This window comes from Bufo gargarizans, chromosome 9, assembly GCF_014858855.1.
Source record: "Bufo gargarizans isolate SCDJY-AF-19 chromosome 9, ASM1485885v1, whole genome shotgun sequence".
NCBI lineage: Eukaryota > Metazoa > Chordata > Amphibia > Anura > Bufonidae > Bufo > Bufo gargarizans.
The window spans coordinates 179218750-179231132 of record NC_058088.1 but is presented as its reverse complement, the minus strand read 5'-3'; the positions used below and the strand labels follow the sequence as shown (position 1 = coordinate 179231132).

Below are 12383 nucleotides of genomic sequence, written 5' to 3'. Positions count from 1 at the left end.
TCCCTTCTGATCCTCATCTGTGTAATGTGACCAACACACTGATCTCCAACTCACACAGGAAGTCAGTTACTTCTCTATTCATTCCTAGGAGACTGACATTGAGGCTACCATAGGAATACATAGAGAAACTGGCTTTCTGTTTTATTTGGAGATCAGTGTTGGTCACATGACACAGCTACGGATCAGAAGATTTTTGTGGGAGGACTACTTTAAAAGGGTTATCTCCCTTTACATATACACTATTAGGACATATGAATATTATATAGCAGCGCTCCAGATGGCGACCAAAATGGTCACCAATGCGCCTTAAAATTTGCAGATGGCGACAAGACAGGGCTGCCGCACTGTAGCTGAATATTGCGGTGGGGCAGGGGAGCCAATAATTCCTTGCCCCGCCTCTGATCACCTACGCTACAGATGCCGAACCTGAGGGTTTATTGCTGGGGATCGCAGCGCCATATCAGAGAGAGGTGGTGCCGGGTATGTGATACCGCTGCCGGCACTTAAATTAATGTGTTAATTATATTCATGGGGGGCGCACTGTGCCACCACCCATTGGTGGTGCAGTGGCAGTTGTGATCGGAGCCTCTGATCGGTTACCGTGGCAACTAGGACGCTACTGAAGCCCTGGCTGCCATGGTAACCTCCCTGCTGCTGTGTGTACTATGCACAGGGCAGCAGGGAGAGTGTGAGATCCTATTTACCCTAATAGAGCTCTATCAGGGTAAATAGGACAAGGGATGAAAAGGAAGCAGATTGTGAGGGGTGGTGCTCGGAGATCTGTCTGTGTAGAGAGAGGGGGTATATAGAGCGGTCTGTATAGAGGGAGATATATAAAGAGGGGAGGATTTATAGAGCGCTCTGTGTAGAGGGGGGATGTATGGAGAGCGCTCTGTGTAGAGGGGGGGGATGTATAGAGAGCGCTCTGTGTAGAGGGGGGGATGTATGGAGAGCGCTCTGTGTAGAGGGGGGGATGTATGGAGAGCGCTCTGTGTAGAGGGGGGGGATGTATGGAGAGCGCTCTGTGTAGAGGGGGGGGGGATGTATGGAGAGCGCTCTGTGTAGAGGGGGGGGGGGATGTATGGAGAGCGCTCTGTGTAGAGGGGGGGGGGGTGTATGGAGAGCGCTGATGCTCGCTGATGTGGTCACTGGTTGCGCCTCTCTTAAGTGATTGGCCTTTTAAGGAGTGCAGTTGGGATAGTTTATTTTAACCCAGTCTGTGTCTCATTCAGAAGAATATTGGTTTGAAACCCCCTTAAAAAAATTAACTCCTTAAGGCTTTTGTATACACTAATTTCTGAGACTGGCAGGACCTTTGTTGGTGATCATACTTACCTAATCCCCAGTGCTGGGTCCCGGCTCGTTTGCTCCTCAGCCCCCGTTGCTTGTCTCGAGTCCCTATATGAAAACTTCCAGTCTGACGCCGTTACAGCCAATAACTGACCACTGCTTCCCTTGCATTATGTTAAATGGTCATGTGATGCAAGGGGAGCAGATCGCCACTGTGGCCAGTGATTGGCTTCAGCTGCATCAAGATAAAAGTTTTCATGGATAAACCCAAGACAAGCAGCAGAGGCCTGGAAGCGAATGAGCCAAGGCCCAGCATCGGGGGATGAAGGAAGCATGATCAGCAACGCGAATCTGTCTAGTCTGAGAGTTCATAGAAATTAGTGCACAACCCCTCAATAGCCTCAAGATTGATGGGGTTAGAAGAACGAATCAAATGGAGAGACAAGTACACAAGGTAAGACTAATTTCACACTTGCGGCAGAGTGATCCGGCAAGCAGTTCTGTCGCCGGCAAACGGACAGCATTTGTAGACTGGTCCGGAGGCGGACAGTCAAAAAGATTGCTCTCAATTCAGAATGTATGGGGATAAAACTGATCAGTTATTTTCCGGTATAGAGCCCCGAGGACGGAACTCTATGCCGGAAAAGAAAAATGCTAGTGTGAAAGTAGCCTAAGACACGACTTTTTTATTTATTTATTTATTATTATACCATAATTATATGCATTTTAAATTTGGCGGCTAAATTTTTCAGGTTAGGATCCAATGGCTCCTTGATATTTTTTTTTTTGTCTGGAGCGCTGTATAGAGGATGTCCCCCTCACATGGGGGCACACTCTATTAGCCCTGGTGCACCTACCCTACTAATATATTACATGGACAGCCATTTATTTGAATGAGGTACAATTATTCCCCTGCAGTAGCTCTTTGATGCGAGTGAGTCTGTGCGAGGCTTACAGATCTGATGTCACCCACAGGACGCTTCTGAGCAAAAACAAAACTGTAGATTTATCAGTGTTTCCTGTGGACTTTTATCTTTCTCCTTTCACATTATACACTTAGTGCATAGTTTTATATATTGACCTGTAAGTTAAGTGCCATTTACATGTGGCAGTCATCACGAGTATGGACATGAAACATAATTAATAAGATTGTTGGTGTCAGTGCAGTTTTTATTTTTTCTGCAGCATGCCCTGCCTTTACACTGTGTTCTGCCATGAAATGATTTTTAGTGCTGCTCTAATCATGAGCTTGCTTGTATGACGATCTGCAACATTTGTACCCAGTGAAAAATGCTTAGTCTGCAATTATTGCATCTGTTTTAATGCAGCTTTTATTTTTTCTTCAGATGCCCATGGCACAGATGTTGCCTGTGCAGTGCATGCCTCAGCCGTGCTCCCCATACCAACAGTTACCAGTGGTGGACGGACAGCTGAATGCACAGGTAATAATATTTGCATCAGTAGCTGTAGCATTACGGTTTTGTTAATAAAATTAAATCATGTTTCCCATATTTTATTTTTTAGTCTGTGGACACACAAATGGCATTTGCAGCAGAAGGGAAAACTCTTCCTCATTCCAACACACTAGACACTTCGGTATTGCAACCCGCAATGTCTGCATTATCGCCTCAAATAATGTCTTCACAAATGGCAACTCAGCAGACAAGGGCTGGCCTTCCACTCGATGTTTGCGGCTCAACAGGTGTGCAAGTTCCGACAGATATACAAGTTCCGACACTCCTCCCTGTATGCCATCCTACTGTGCTAAATCAGTATGGTCTACAGAATGTGATGCATCAGACCCAACATGTAACGGGGGTCCAGGGTAACGTTCAGCAACATCAAGTGGCTGCGGTGCAGCAGCCGATGCCTTCTCAAGACCATTTGGCGTACTCCTCAAGTTTACAGCAAGGACAGAACTTTAACATGCAGCCACACCTAGAGCAGCTGCAGAGCTCCAACTCTCAGATGTCGTACCAAAGTCCATTGATGCAACAGCCCATTGTGGAACCAACTCCGAAAATAATACACTCCACTGCTGTCGGACAGGAAACTGTTGTGCAGCAAGTGCAAACTGAACATCCACATGAGGTAGAACATTTGCCATTCCCAGCTCCAATATCCACTTTCCCTGATGCTACTGGACACACACAGCTGATTTTGACTTCATCTATACACGAGCAGCTTCCAAATAACCAGCACCCACTGTCACAAATACCTGTGCAGCAGCCGTCCTGCGTTCAGACACTGCACATGGCCAAACCTTCTGTGGTTGAACAGCCAGTGTTTCCTCCACTTGTAGGAGCACCTTCAGAGCAGTTTCCCACCCATCCTGCAGAGCAGCCTCTTTACATCCAGATTCCTCCTATGGAAATGTATGGTCAGCCACCTGTTGTGGCCACAGAACAGGCTCTTATTGCTCAGAAACCAGCTGCACCATCCGAGCAGGCTCCTTTTGTGCATCAAACCGGAGTCTTGCCCGAGCAGCTGATTTACAACCCGCAAATTATGCAATCTGCAGACCAGATACATTACTTACAGCAAAATATACCTATGCCCGACCAGTTCGCTCATGCCCAGCAGGCTGTTTATCCACCACAGTCTTTGCTGCCTGAAAAGGCTACATCCGCAGAGCAGCTTATGTATGTACTACAGGCAACATCGACTGAGAATCCAGTATATATCCAGCAAACGTCATCCGCTGAGCAGCCAGTGTATTCTCAATCATCCTCTGAACAGAATATGTATGCCCAGCAATCCGTACCGCAAGCCCAAAATCTTGGGTATGTCCAGCAAGTTGTTCATCCAGCTGAGCAGCCTGTGTATGCGCAGCAAACTGTACCTCCACCAGAGCATGCTGCGTATTCTCAGCAAGTCAATGCTCCAGCTGAGAAACCGTTGTATGCCCAAACAGTATATGCCCAGCAAAGCTTGCCGCTAAATGTTGAACAGCCGCCAGTGTGTTCCCAGCAAAGCGTGACCCTGCCTGAACTGCAACTGCAATATGGCAAACAATCTGGGCTCCAACCAGAGTTGCAAACGGTATATACCCAGCCAGCTGTACCCCCATCCGTAGAGCAGCAGCCTGTCTACGCCCAGCATGCTATACCACAAGCTGAGAAACAGCCTGTGTATGTTCAGCATGCCGCACCACCAACTGAACAGCCCATGTATAGTCAGCATTTAATGCCTACGGCTGACCAGCCTGTATATGTTCAGCCGGTGTGTACCCAGCATGTGATGCCACCATTGGAGCAGCCTGTGTGTGCACAACATATAGCGCCCCCAATAGAGCAACCTCTATGTACACAGCATGCAGGACCTCCAACTGAGCAGCCTGCTTATGCCCAGCATGTGGTACAACCATCTGAACAGCCAGTTCATGTGATGCCACAGTCTGAGCAGCCTGCATATGCACAGCATGCAGTGGCGCCTTCGGACCAGCCAGTATATGCCCAGAAAGCCGACATATATGCAGATCAGCTCATGTATAACCATGAGCACGTCCCTCCTAGTGAACATCCATATAGCCAGCAAGCTGTGCCATCTTCTGACAGTCCAGCTTATGTCCAGTCATCTGTTGGCCCTTCCCCTCTAGAGGTTTATACCCAGAATCTAACTCCTTCAGTTGATAAGCAAGGATATCCTCACCCTGCACCTCAACCTCTGCTTAATAAACACCTAGTCACTGCTGTGGACCAGCTGGCCTTTACACAACATGGGGCTGAGCAACATACACATAGACCCGTCTCACCGGCAGTCCTAACAATGGACCAGGCGTATATACAGCAGACTTCTACTCCTGCCGATCAAAAACTGTATGCCCAGCAGACTGGTGCTCAGTCTCATCCAGTCATATATAGTTCTCAACCCGTATATGCAGCAATGCAGCATGCCCCTCCCGTTTCAGAAAATACAGTGCTGTACGGCCATGCCACCCCATCTTCTGTGCATGGGCACTTGCCGCCTTCGGATATGCAGGCCTATGCTCAGAATTCAATACCTTCTTCAGAAATCCTGGCGCACGCCATGCATACATTAACAGCTGCAGAAACGCAGGGTTATGCTGCGCATGTAATACCATCACACCTTCAGCTGCAGAAAACTGGGACCCCTCCGCAAGATCACAGACCTGAAGGCCAGGAGGAAAATGCCATTTATTTACAGCAGTCTGTACAGTCTCCAGATAAACCAGGCTTATTGGTTCAGTCGAATGTCGAACAGCAAGCTGTTCCATTTTGCTATTCACAAGCTGGAGTCCTTCCTTCCGAACAGGATTTAAGCTGCCAATCGCAGCAGAATGGCCATCAAAGTAATCAAAGTGTTCAAGCACAAGCTTCTCTTCCCACCCAAGAAACTTATCTGCAGTCACAGCATCCCCCCGGGCAAGCATACGAGCCACAGATGATGGACAATGTGCAGTTAATGGCCGGAATGCTTCCTGCATTTCACAACAAGGACGCTTTGCACCAGGTTTCTTCAAATCAAGTTCATTCTGCTTTAGAGCAGCCAACGCCACATCTCCAACCTGACAACCATGAAGCATCACAACAGCCTGGCTACCTGAATCCTGTGTTGCAGCAGTCGTCCCTGATATCAGCCAGTACCGAGACTGTTATTCCTCAGGATGCGTACCAGCTTCCTGCTCAAACCCATCAGCCAGATGTCAAGTACCAGCAGGTATGACTATACAGCACAATGGGTCTGTGTCCCCCCCCCCCCCCCAAAAAAAAAATAGCCCTTCAAAGGTAATCTGTCTCCATGAAAGTTTAGTATGGTAGGTCACATCTCTTGCCTTTTCCTGACTTCACTACAGCGCTGTACCATATTTGTTATACCGGTGTTATCTTCTAATTATCACTCTCATGTTTCCCAGGCACATCCGGCAGAACTCTCTGGTGTTCAGAACGTCGACCCTGTTCAACAGTAAGTTATTAAATGTTGTGCTTCCGTCATATTAAAGGGGTTTTCCGAGTTATTTTTTGTTCCTTTTTAGGTTTCTAACAAATTAAATGTAAAGGCTTTACCATGCACTTACTGCATCTGTAGTTGCTCCTTTCTCATATTTCACTGAGGGTCACATGACCTGTGATGTCAGCTTCTCTCCCTGCTCAGATGATGTTTCGTGCACAAGCCTGACAGAGCAGATATGTGTCTGTAACACCAGACGTCACTGTTCTGGCCACACCTCCCTGCTCTGCTGCTGCTCTCTGCCCTGTGTCTCCCTCCCACTGGATACTTAAGAAAAGATTTATAACCCCTTCAGCTGCACAGACTCAGGGCTGAAGTCTTTACTGAGTAGCTGCAGGCAGTGAGGAGACAAATGCTGGGCACAGAAGCTGACAAGAGTTCTGCAGAGCATTGCACAAGAACAGGTAGGGGGAAGATCCTGTGTGTATCAGCAGTGTCATTGTACAGCTGGGACTTATAGTCCTACACATACAACATGCTGCTGTGTCTCCCAGCAGTCAGACATATTACTCAGGGCAGACTTATTCACTCCCTTTGCAGAGCAGGGGGAGGGGCAGAGATTGTTGTTACTGCAGGTAAACAAAGAGCCAGAAGAGAACCAGGGAAATGAGGAAATAGGATTTTTTTTTTATTTAAAACTTGCTTAGTTATATATTGCTGCCCATCAGATTTACCGTGCTATATTTTTTTTCATAACTCGGACAACCCTTTTAAGGGCTCAGGCACACGACCGTGGTTTGTTGTCCACATTCAATCCCCATTTTTTGTGGGTCGGATGCAGACCTATTCACTTTTGTTGGGCCGCAAAAGATGCTGTTCAAAGGTAAGTTATTAAACATTGTGCTTCTGTCATATTAGGGTACTTTCTCACTAGCGTTTTTATTTTCCGGTATTGAGTTCCGTCACAGTGGCTCAATACCGGAAAAAAAACTGATCAGTTTTATTCTAATGCATTCTGAATAGAGAGCATTCTGTTCAGTATTCATCAGGATGCATCAGTTCAGTCCCTCTTATGTTTTTTGGCCGGAGAAAACACCACAGCATGATGCAGTTTTCTTTCCGGCCAAAAATCCTGAACACTTGCCGGAATTCCGGATCCGGCATTAATTTCCATTGAAATGTATTAGTGCCGAATTAAAATTGCCGCATTGACGGATCCGTTCTTCCGGTTCGCGCATACCGGATCCTTTTTTCCAGATGACACCGGAGAGACGGATCTGGTTTTTCAATGCATTTGTCAGACAGATCTGTCTCTCAAATGCCATCAGTTTGCGTCCAGATTGCCGTTTCTGCAGGCAGTTCCGGCGACGGGACTGCCTGCCGGAATCCTCTGCTGCAAGTGTGAAAGTACCCTTAAGGGCTCATGCACACAACAGTGTTTTTTGTCCGCATCCAATACCTGCTGACAGTTAGTGGTATCAGCGATGATGCAGATCCCAGTAGTTTAATTACTTATGTGCCACTGTCAATGGCGATCACAGCATGTGCAAGGTTAGACAGAGGGAAGGGGCTCTCTTTGGCGCCCCCGCAACTTGATCACGGGGCTTCAATTGGTTGCAATGAAAGCCTGGGTCTTTGTGGAGGTTCCCAGGCCTGTCATAGGTAGCAGCTGAATGGGCCGCCACCGCACTTTTTCTGTAGTTCCCATTGTATTGAATGGGAACTATGCAAGCAGTGTAGCAGAACCAGCTGTGCTGCTTCTATTACTCCAGAAATTATGGAAGCAGGGTAGCTAGTTCTGCTACGTCATTTGCACAGCTTCCATTCACTACAATGGTAGCTACACAAAACAGTGGAGCACTGGCTCGCCCAGTTGTTTCCCTAAGCCTGGCCGGCACTTGGTCCCATGTCGCCGTGGAATGGGACAAACCCTTAAAGCATTTTCTTATGTGATACGTTTGGTAACTGACCTGTTATTAGGCTGTGATACCACACGTGGTGCCTACAATAATAAAACTGTGTGGGCCCGAACGCTTGATCAGTCACGTACAGTACCGATGATTGCTTCATGTAAATGGAGCTTGATACATTGATGATGGGCACTTGGGATCTGTTGTACAATGGATCCTCACATGGCTTGTGGCCTCCTTTATTAACAGAGACACGACGTGAACATAGCCTTACAACTACAGCTTTACCATTCAGCAAGTCCCCAGTTTGTCTCGGGTTATTCAAGGGACAAGGACGTTAGGACTCAGATCCTCCACCTTTTATTTTTATATCGACCAACGAAGATCCATGTGCTGTAAATTTTTACAGGCCAGGGCTTTAAATCCGCTATAAAGAAAATATATTGAGCTGATATAAAGCTGCTTGCACAAGCGACCATGCTATAGCGGTCACATATTTGCCTGTCAGATCCCGACACACAAGAGATTTCTCTATTTCAGACTTCTGTAAAAAGCCTCTTTAACGCTTTGTGCATATTAGTAGCGCAAAAAAAATGAAAGGTTTTATTCAGTGGTGCATACGGTATATGTGTTGTCTGCCCTTGGTAATAAACATACTGCATTGCAGCGCCCAGGCTGACTATCCCAGGGACAGCACTGCCATTGCTGATGGACCCATTGGAAATGGCAAGCATGAAAAGATGAAGCAACGGCGGGCTTCTTGCCCCAGGCCGGATAAAATGACTCACTTCAATCTGTCCTTCCTAGGGGTACGTATGTCTGTTTGGAGTTTGTAATCTGCTATATAATGCAAGTGAGAATCTCTCATCTGTTGTTCTTCCTCCCCATGGCTGCAGGTCTCAAATTTTGGCGATAACATGGTGGAGTGCCAACTGGAGACTCACAACAACAAGATGGTCACCTTTAAATTTGATGCAGACGGCGATGCCCCAGAGGACATTGCCCTTTATATGGTTAGTTTCACTGGAACGTGTAAAATGGCCTAAATCTATTCTTCTTCTGGAGTCATTTATGTTATTAATATGTAAACCTCTCAAACTTTTTTTTGTAGGTAATGCATTTCTCAAAGGAGTATTCCTATCTCATGCATTAATGGTATATAGGTAGTATAATTATAATTTGGGAGATTTTGAAATAACAGAGAGAGAGAAGTTTTAGTTAAATGATGCTACTTTTATACTGGCGTTTCGGCTTTCCGTTTCTCAGATCTGTTCAGGGCTCTCACAGGCGGTCCAAAACGGATCAGTTTTGCCCTAATGCATTCTGAATGGAAAAGGATCCTCTCAGAATGCATCAGTTTGCCTCCGTTCCGTCTCCTTTCCGCTTTGGAGTCGGACACCAAAACGCTGCTTGCAGCATTTCGGTGTCCGTCTGATGAAACTGAGCCAAACGGATCCGTCCTATATTGAGTTTCAGTGGTGTTCAAGACGGATCCGTCTTGGCTGTGTTAAAGATAATGCAAACAGATCCGTTCTGAATGGATGCAGACGGTTGTATTATCTGAAAGGATCTATCTGTGCAGATCCATGACGGATCCGCACCAAACGGCAGTGTGAAGGTAGCCTAACTTGTAAAGAGTCATGGGGATGGGGAAGAGTCATGATGGCAGATACCGCTCCTGGCTTGATTGAAGTTCCACAGGCTGAGAACATCACTGCAGTCCTCTTACAGAGGCATCCAGCATACTCAGTGCACAAGCCTTGTGATGACGTAACCGGTCTGAGAGACTTTAATAAAACCAGAAGAAAGACGGGATTTTCATTCAGATTTTCTGCTACAGATCTGCATGCGAGTATAACCCTGGTGGTTTCAACCAACTATCTAATGTGTATGGGGCCTCCAGCCTCTCCTCTGATCACTGATGTGGAGGGAGAGAAGAATTAGGCATATTGGATTACAAATACCCGGTCCTATTGTTTTCAAGAAATAAGCTGCTGTCAGAGATGTCTGGGAGCTGCTTTCTCCCCTCTCACTACATGTACATACGTATGGGACGATCAGGAGAGAGAGAGCGGTCGGCCGAACTAGTGGTGTACAAATCCTGCATTATCGTCTGCATCATAGCCCATAGCTATATCATAGCTTCATTCTCAATTCTGCAGACTTCAGAGCTGAAATACACCAATATTTAAGCCAGATTCAGTGTCTTCACCAAGTCTACTTTCAGATCTCGTTTTGGCTTTCTGTTTGTGAGATCCGTTCAGGGCTCTCACACAGCGGTCCAAAACGAATCAGTTTGCATTCTGAATGGAAAAGGATCCGCTTAGAATGCATCAGTTCAGTCTCCATTTCGCTTTGGAGATGGACACCAAAACGCTGCTTGCAGTGTTTTTGGTGTCAGTCTGATGAAACTGAGCCAAACGGATCTGTCCCCATTGACTTACATTGTGTGTCAGAACGGATCAGCAGCGTTTTGGTGTCAGTCTCCAAAGCAAAATGGAAACTGAACTGATGCATTCTGAGCGGATCCTTTTCCATTCAAAATGCACTAGAATGCAAACTGATCCGTTTTGGACCGCCTGTGAGAGCTCAGAACGTTTTCACTGACACAATCTGGCACAATAGAAAACTGATCTAGTCCTCCATTAACTTTCAATGGTGTTCAAGACTGATCTGTCTTGGCTATTTTGCAGATAATACAAATGGATCCATTCTGAATGGATGCAGAAGCTTGTATTATCTGAACGGATCCGTCCATGACGGATCCGCACAAAACGCGAGTGTGAAAGTAGCCTAAGCTTTTTCTGATGATTTTTACCTTCTGTGAAGCACAGTATTGTTCAGCTTCTGGTCATTAATATGATGTGTGAGGTATTAACCCACGACACTGCTGTACCACAGACTGTTACTCGGGATCAGTGCAAGCTACGTCATTGAACTCAGGACTCCAGCACCGCAAGTCCACAGTGTGCAACAGTCATTTGCACCTTTATCAGTGAAAGCATGCTGACACTTGCCAACAGAATCTATTTGAAGCAGAAGCAATGATGCTCCATGGCAGCAGTGTAGCTTGTAAGCATCAGACATGTGACAGAAAATCACTGACCGTTAAATAAAAGTTTTTTGAATTCCTAGGTTGAAGACGACTTTGTACTGGAAGCTGAGAAAGAAAAATTTGTGGAGGAGCTGAAGCTGATTGTAACCCAAGCCCAGGAGATACTGCGCAGTGTTCCAGCGGAAGGGCGGGCTGAACTTGCCCCATCAGAGTCAACCAGCCAAGTAAGTTCATGTAATGCTGTTCGGTAAACCGGCCACGTCTTGGAATTGATCTGTCATATTAAATTTGTAAATTCCTCTTATAGACGGGATCTTCTGAGCATGTGCAAGTGGCAGCTCCGCCATCTGCCCCAACTGGAGGTAAGCTTTTTACAAGGAGAGGTAGCAGAACTTTAACAGTCAGACTACATTTACTTTGCAGAACATTGGAAGCAAAAACATTTTAACTCAAGACCCTTTTTAATACTGTGTCTGCATAAGCATCATATCCATTGAGACGTCATTTTTTTTTCCTGATGTACTGTAAAGTAATGGTGTGGACAGGGGACAACGTTCTGCAACCAGAATACCCATTTAAATAAAAGTACTCGGCTACAGAGTGACTTTGACCACCATCCGTCATGCTGGTAGCTCAGCCAAAGATCACAATGTAGCCCTGCCTACATTGCAGGTAATCACAACTAGGTTCAGTGAACTGCCTGTAAGTTAAAGGGGTTGTCCAAGTTATATTTATTGATGACCTATCCTCCGCCGATCAGCTGCTTGAAGAGGAGAGCGCCGTGCTAGCGCCACCTCCTCTTCACTGTTTACCTTCTCGCTGTTGCGTTTAAATGGTACAGATCGCTCCTATGCAAGTGTATGGGAACGATCTTTCCTATTGAAATGAATGGGACAGTTAGGTGTAATTACACCTGCTCACTGCTGCAGATGCAACGACGAGAAGGTAAACGGTGAAGAGGAGATGGCGCGCGCCTTCTCTTCAAACAGCTGATTGGCGGGAGTGTCGGACCCCAACCGATCTGATATTGCTGACCTATCCTAAGGATAGGTCATCAATAAATATAACTTGGACAACCCTTTTAATGCAAAATGACAGCAGGGCTGGATTTCTTAATACTGTCATGTTGAAATCGTTGCGACGTGACTCCATTTACGTACATTAGTCTCAATATCCACAGAGCTGCATACAATCCTTGGCAATGCAACGTGTGTCAC

General features: G+C 46.3%; 1 protein-coding gene across 2 annotated transcripts in view; it reads left to right on the top strand.

The window, feature by feature from the left end:
• The window catches only part of WNK3 (WNK lysine deficient protein kinase 3), a 101371-nt gene that overhangs the window by 62622 nt on the left and 26366 nt on the right, over positions 1-12383 (top strand). For both annotated transcript variants that reach the window (XM_044305947.1, XM_044305948.1), the window contains exons 10-16: positions 2637-2732; positions 2815-5970; positions 6167-6216; positions 8779-8920; positions 9008-9124; positions 11247-11390; positions 11474-11528. In XM_044305947.1, the coding sequence (XP_044161882.1) occupies positions 2637-2732; positions 2815-5970; positions 6167-6216; positions 8779-8920; positions 9008-9124; positions 11247-11390; positions 11474-11528 (3760 nt within the window). The remainder of the gene's footprint in view (positions 1-2636; positions 2733-2814; positions 5971-6166; positions 6217-8778; positions 8921-9007; positions 9125-11246; positions 11391-11473; positions 11529-12383) is intronic.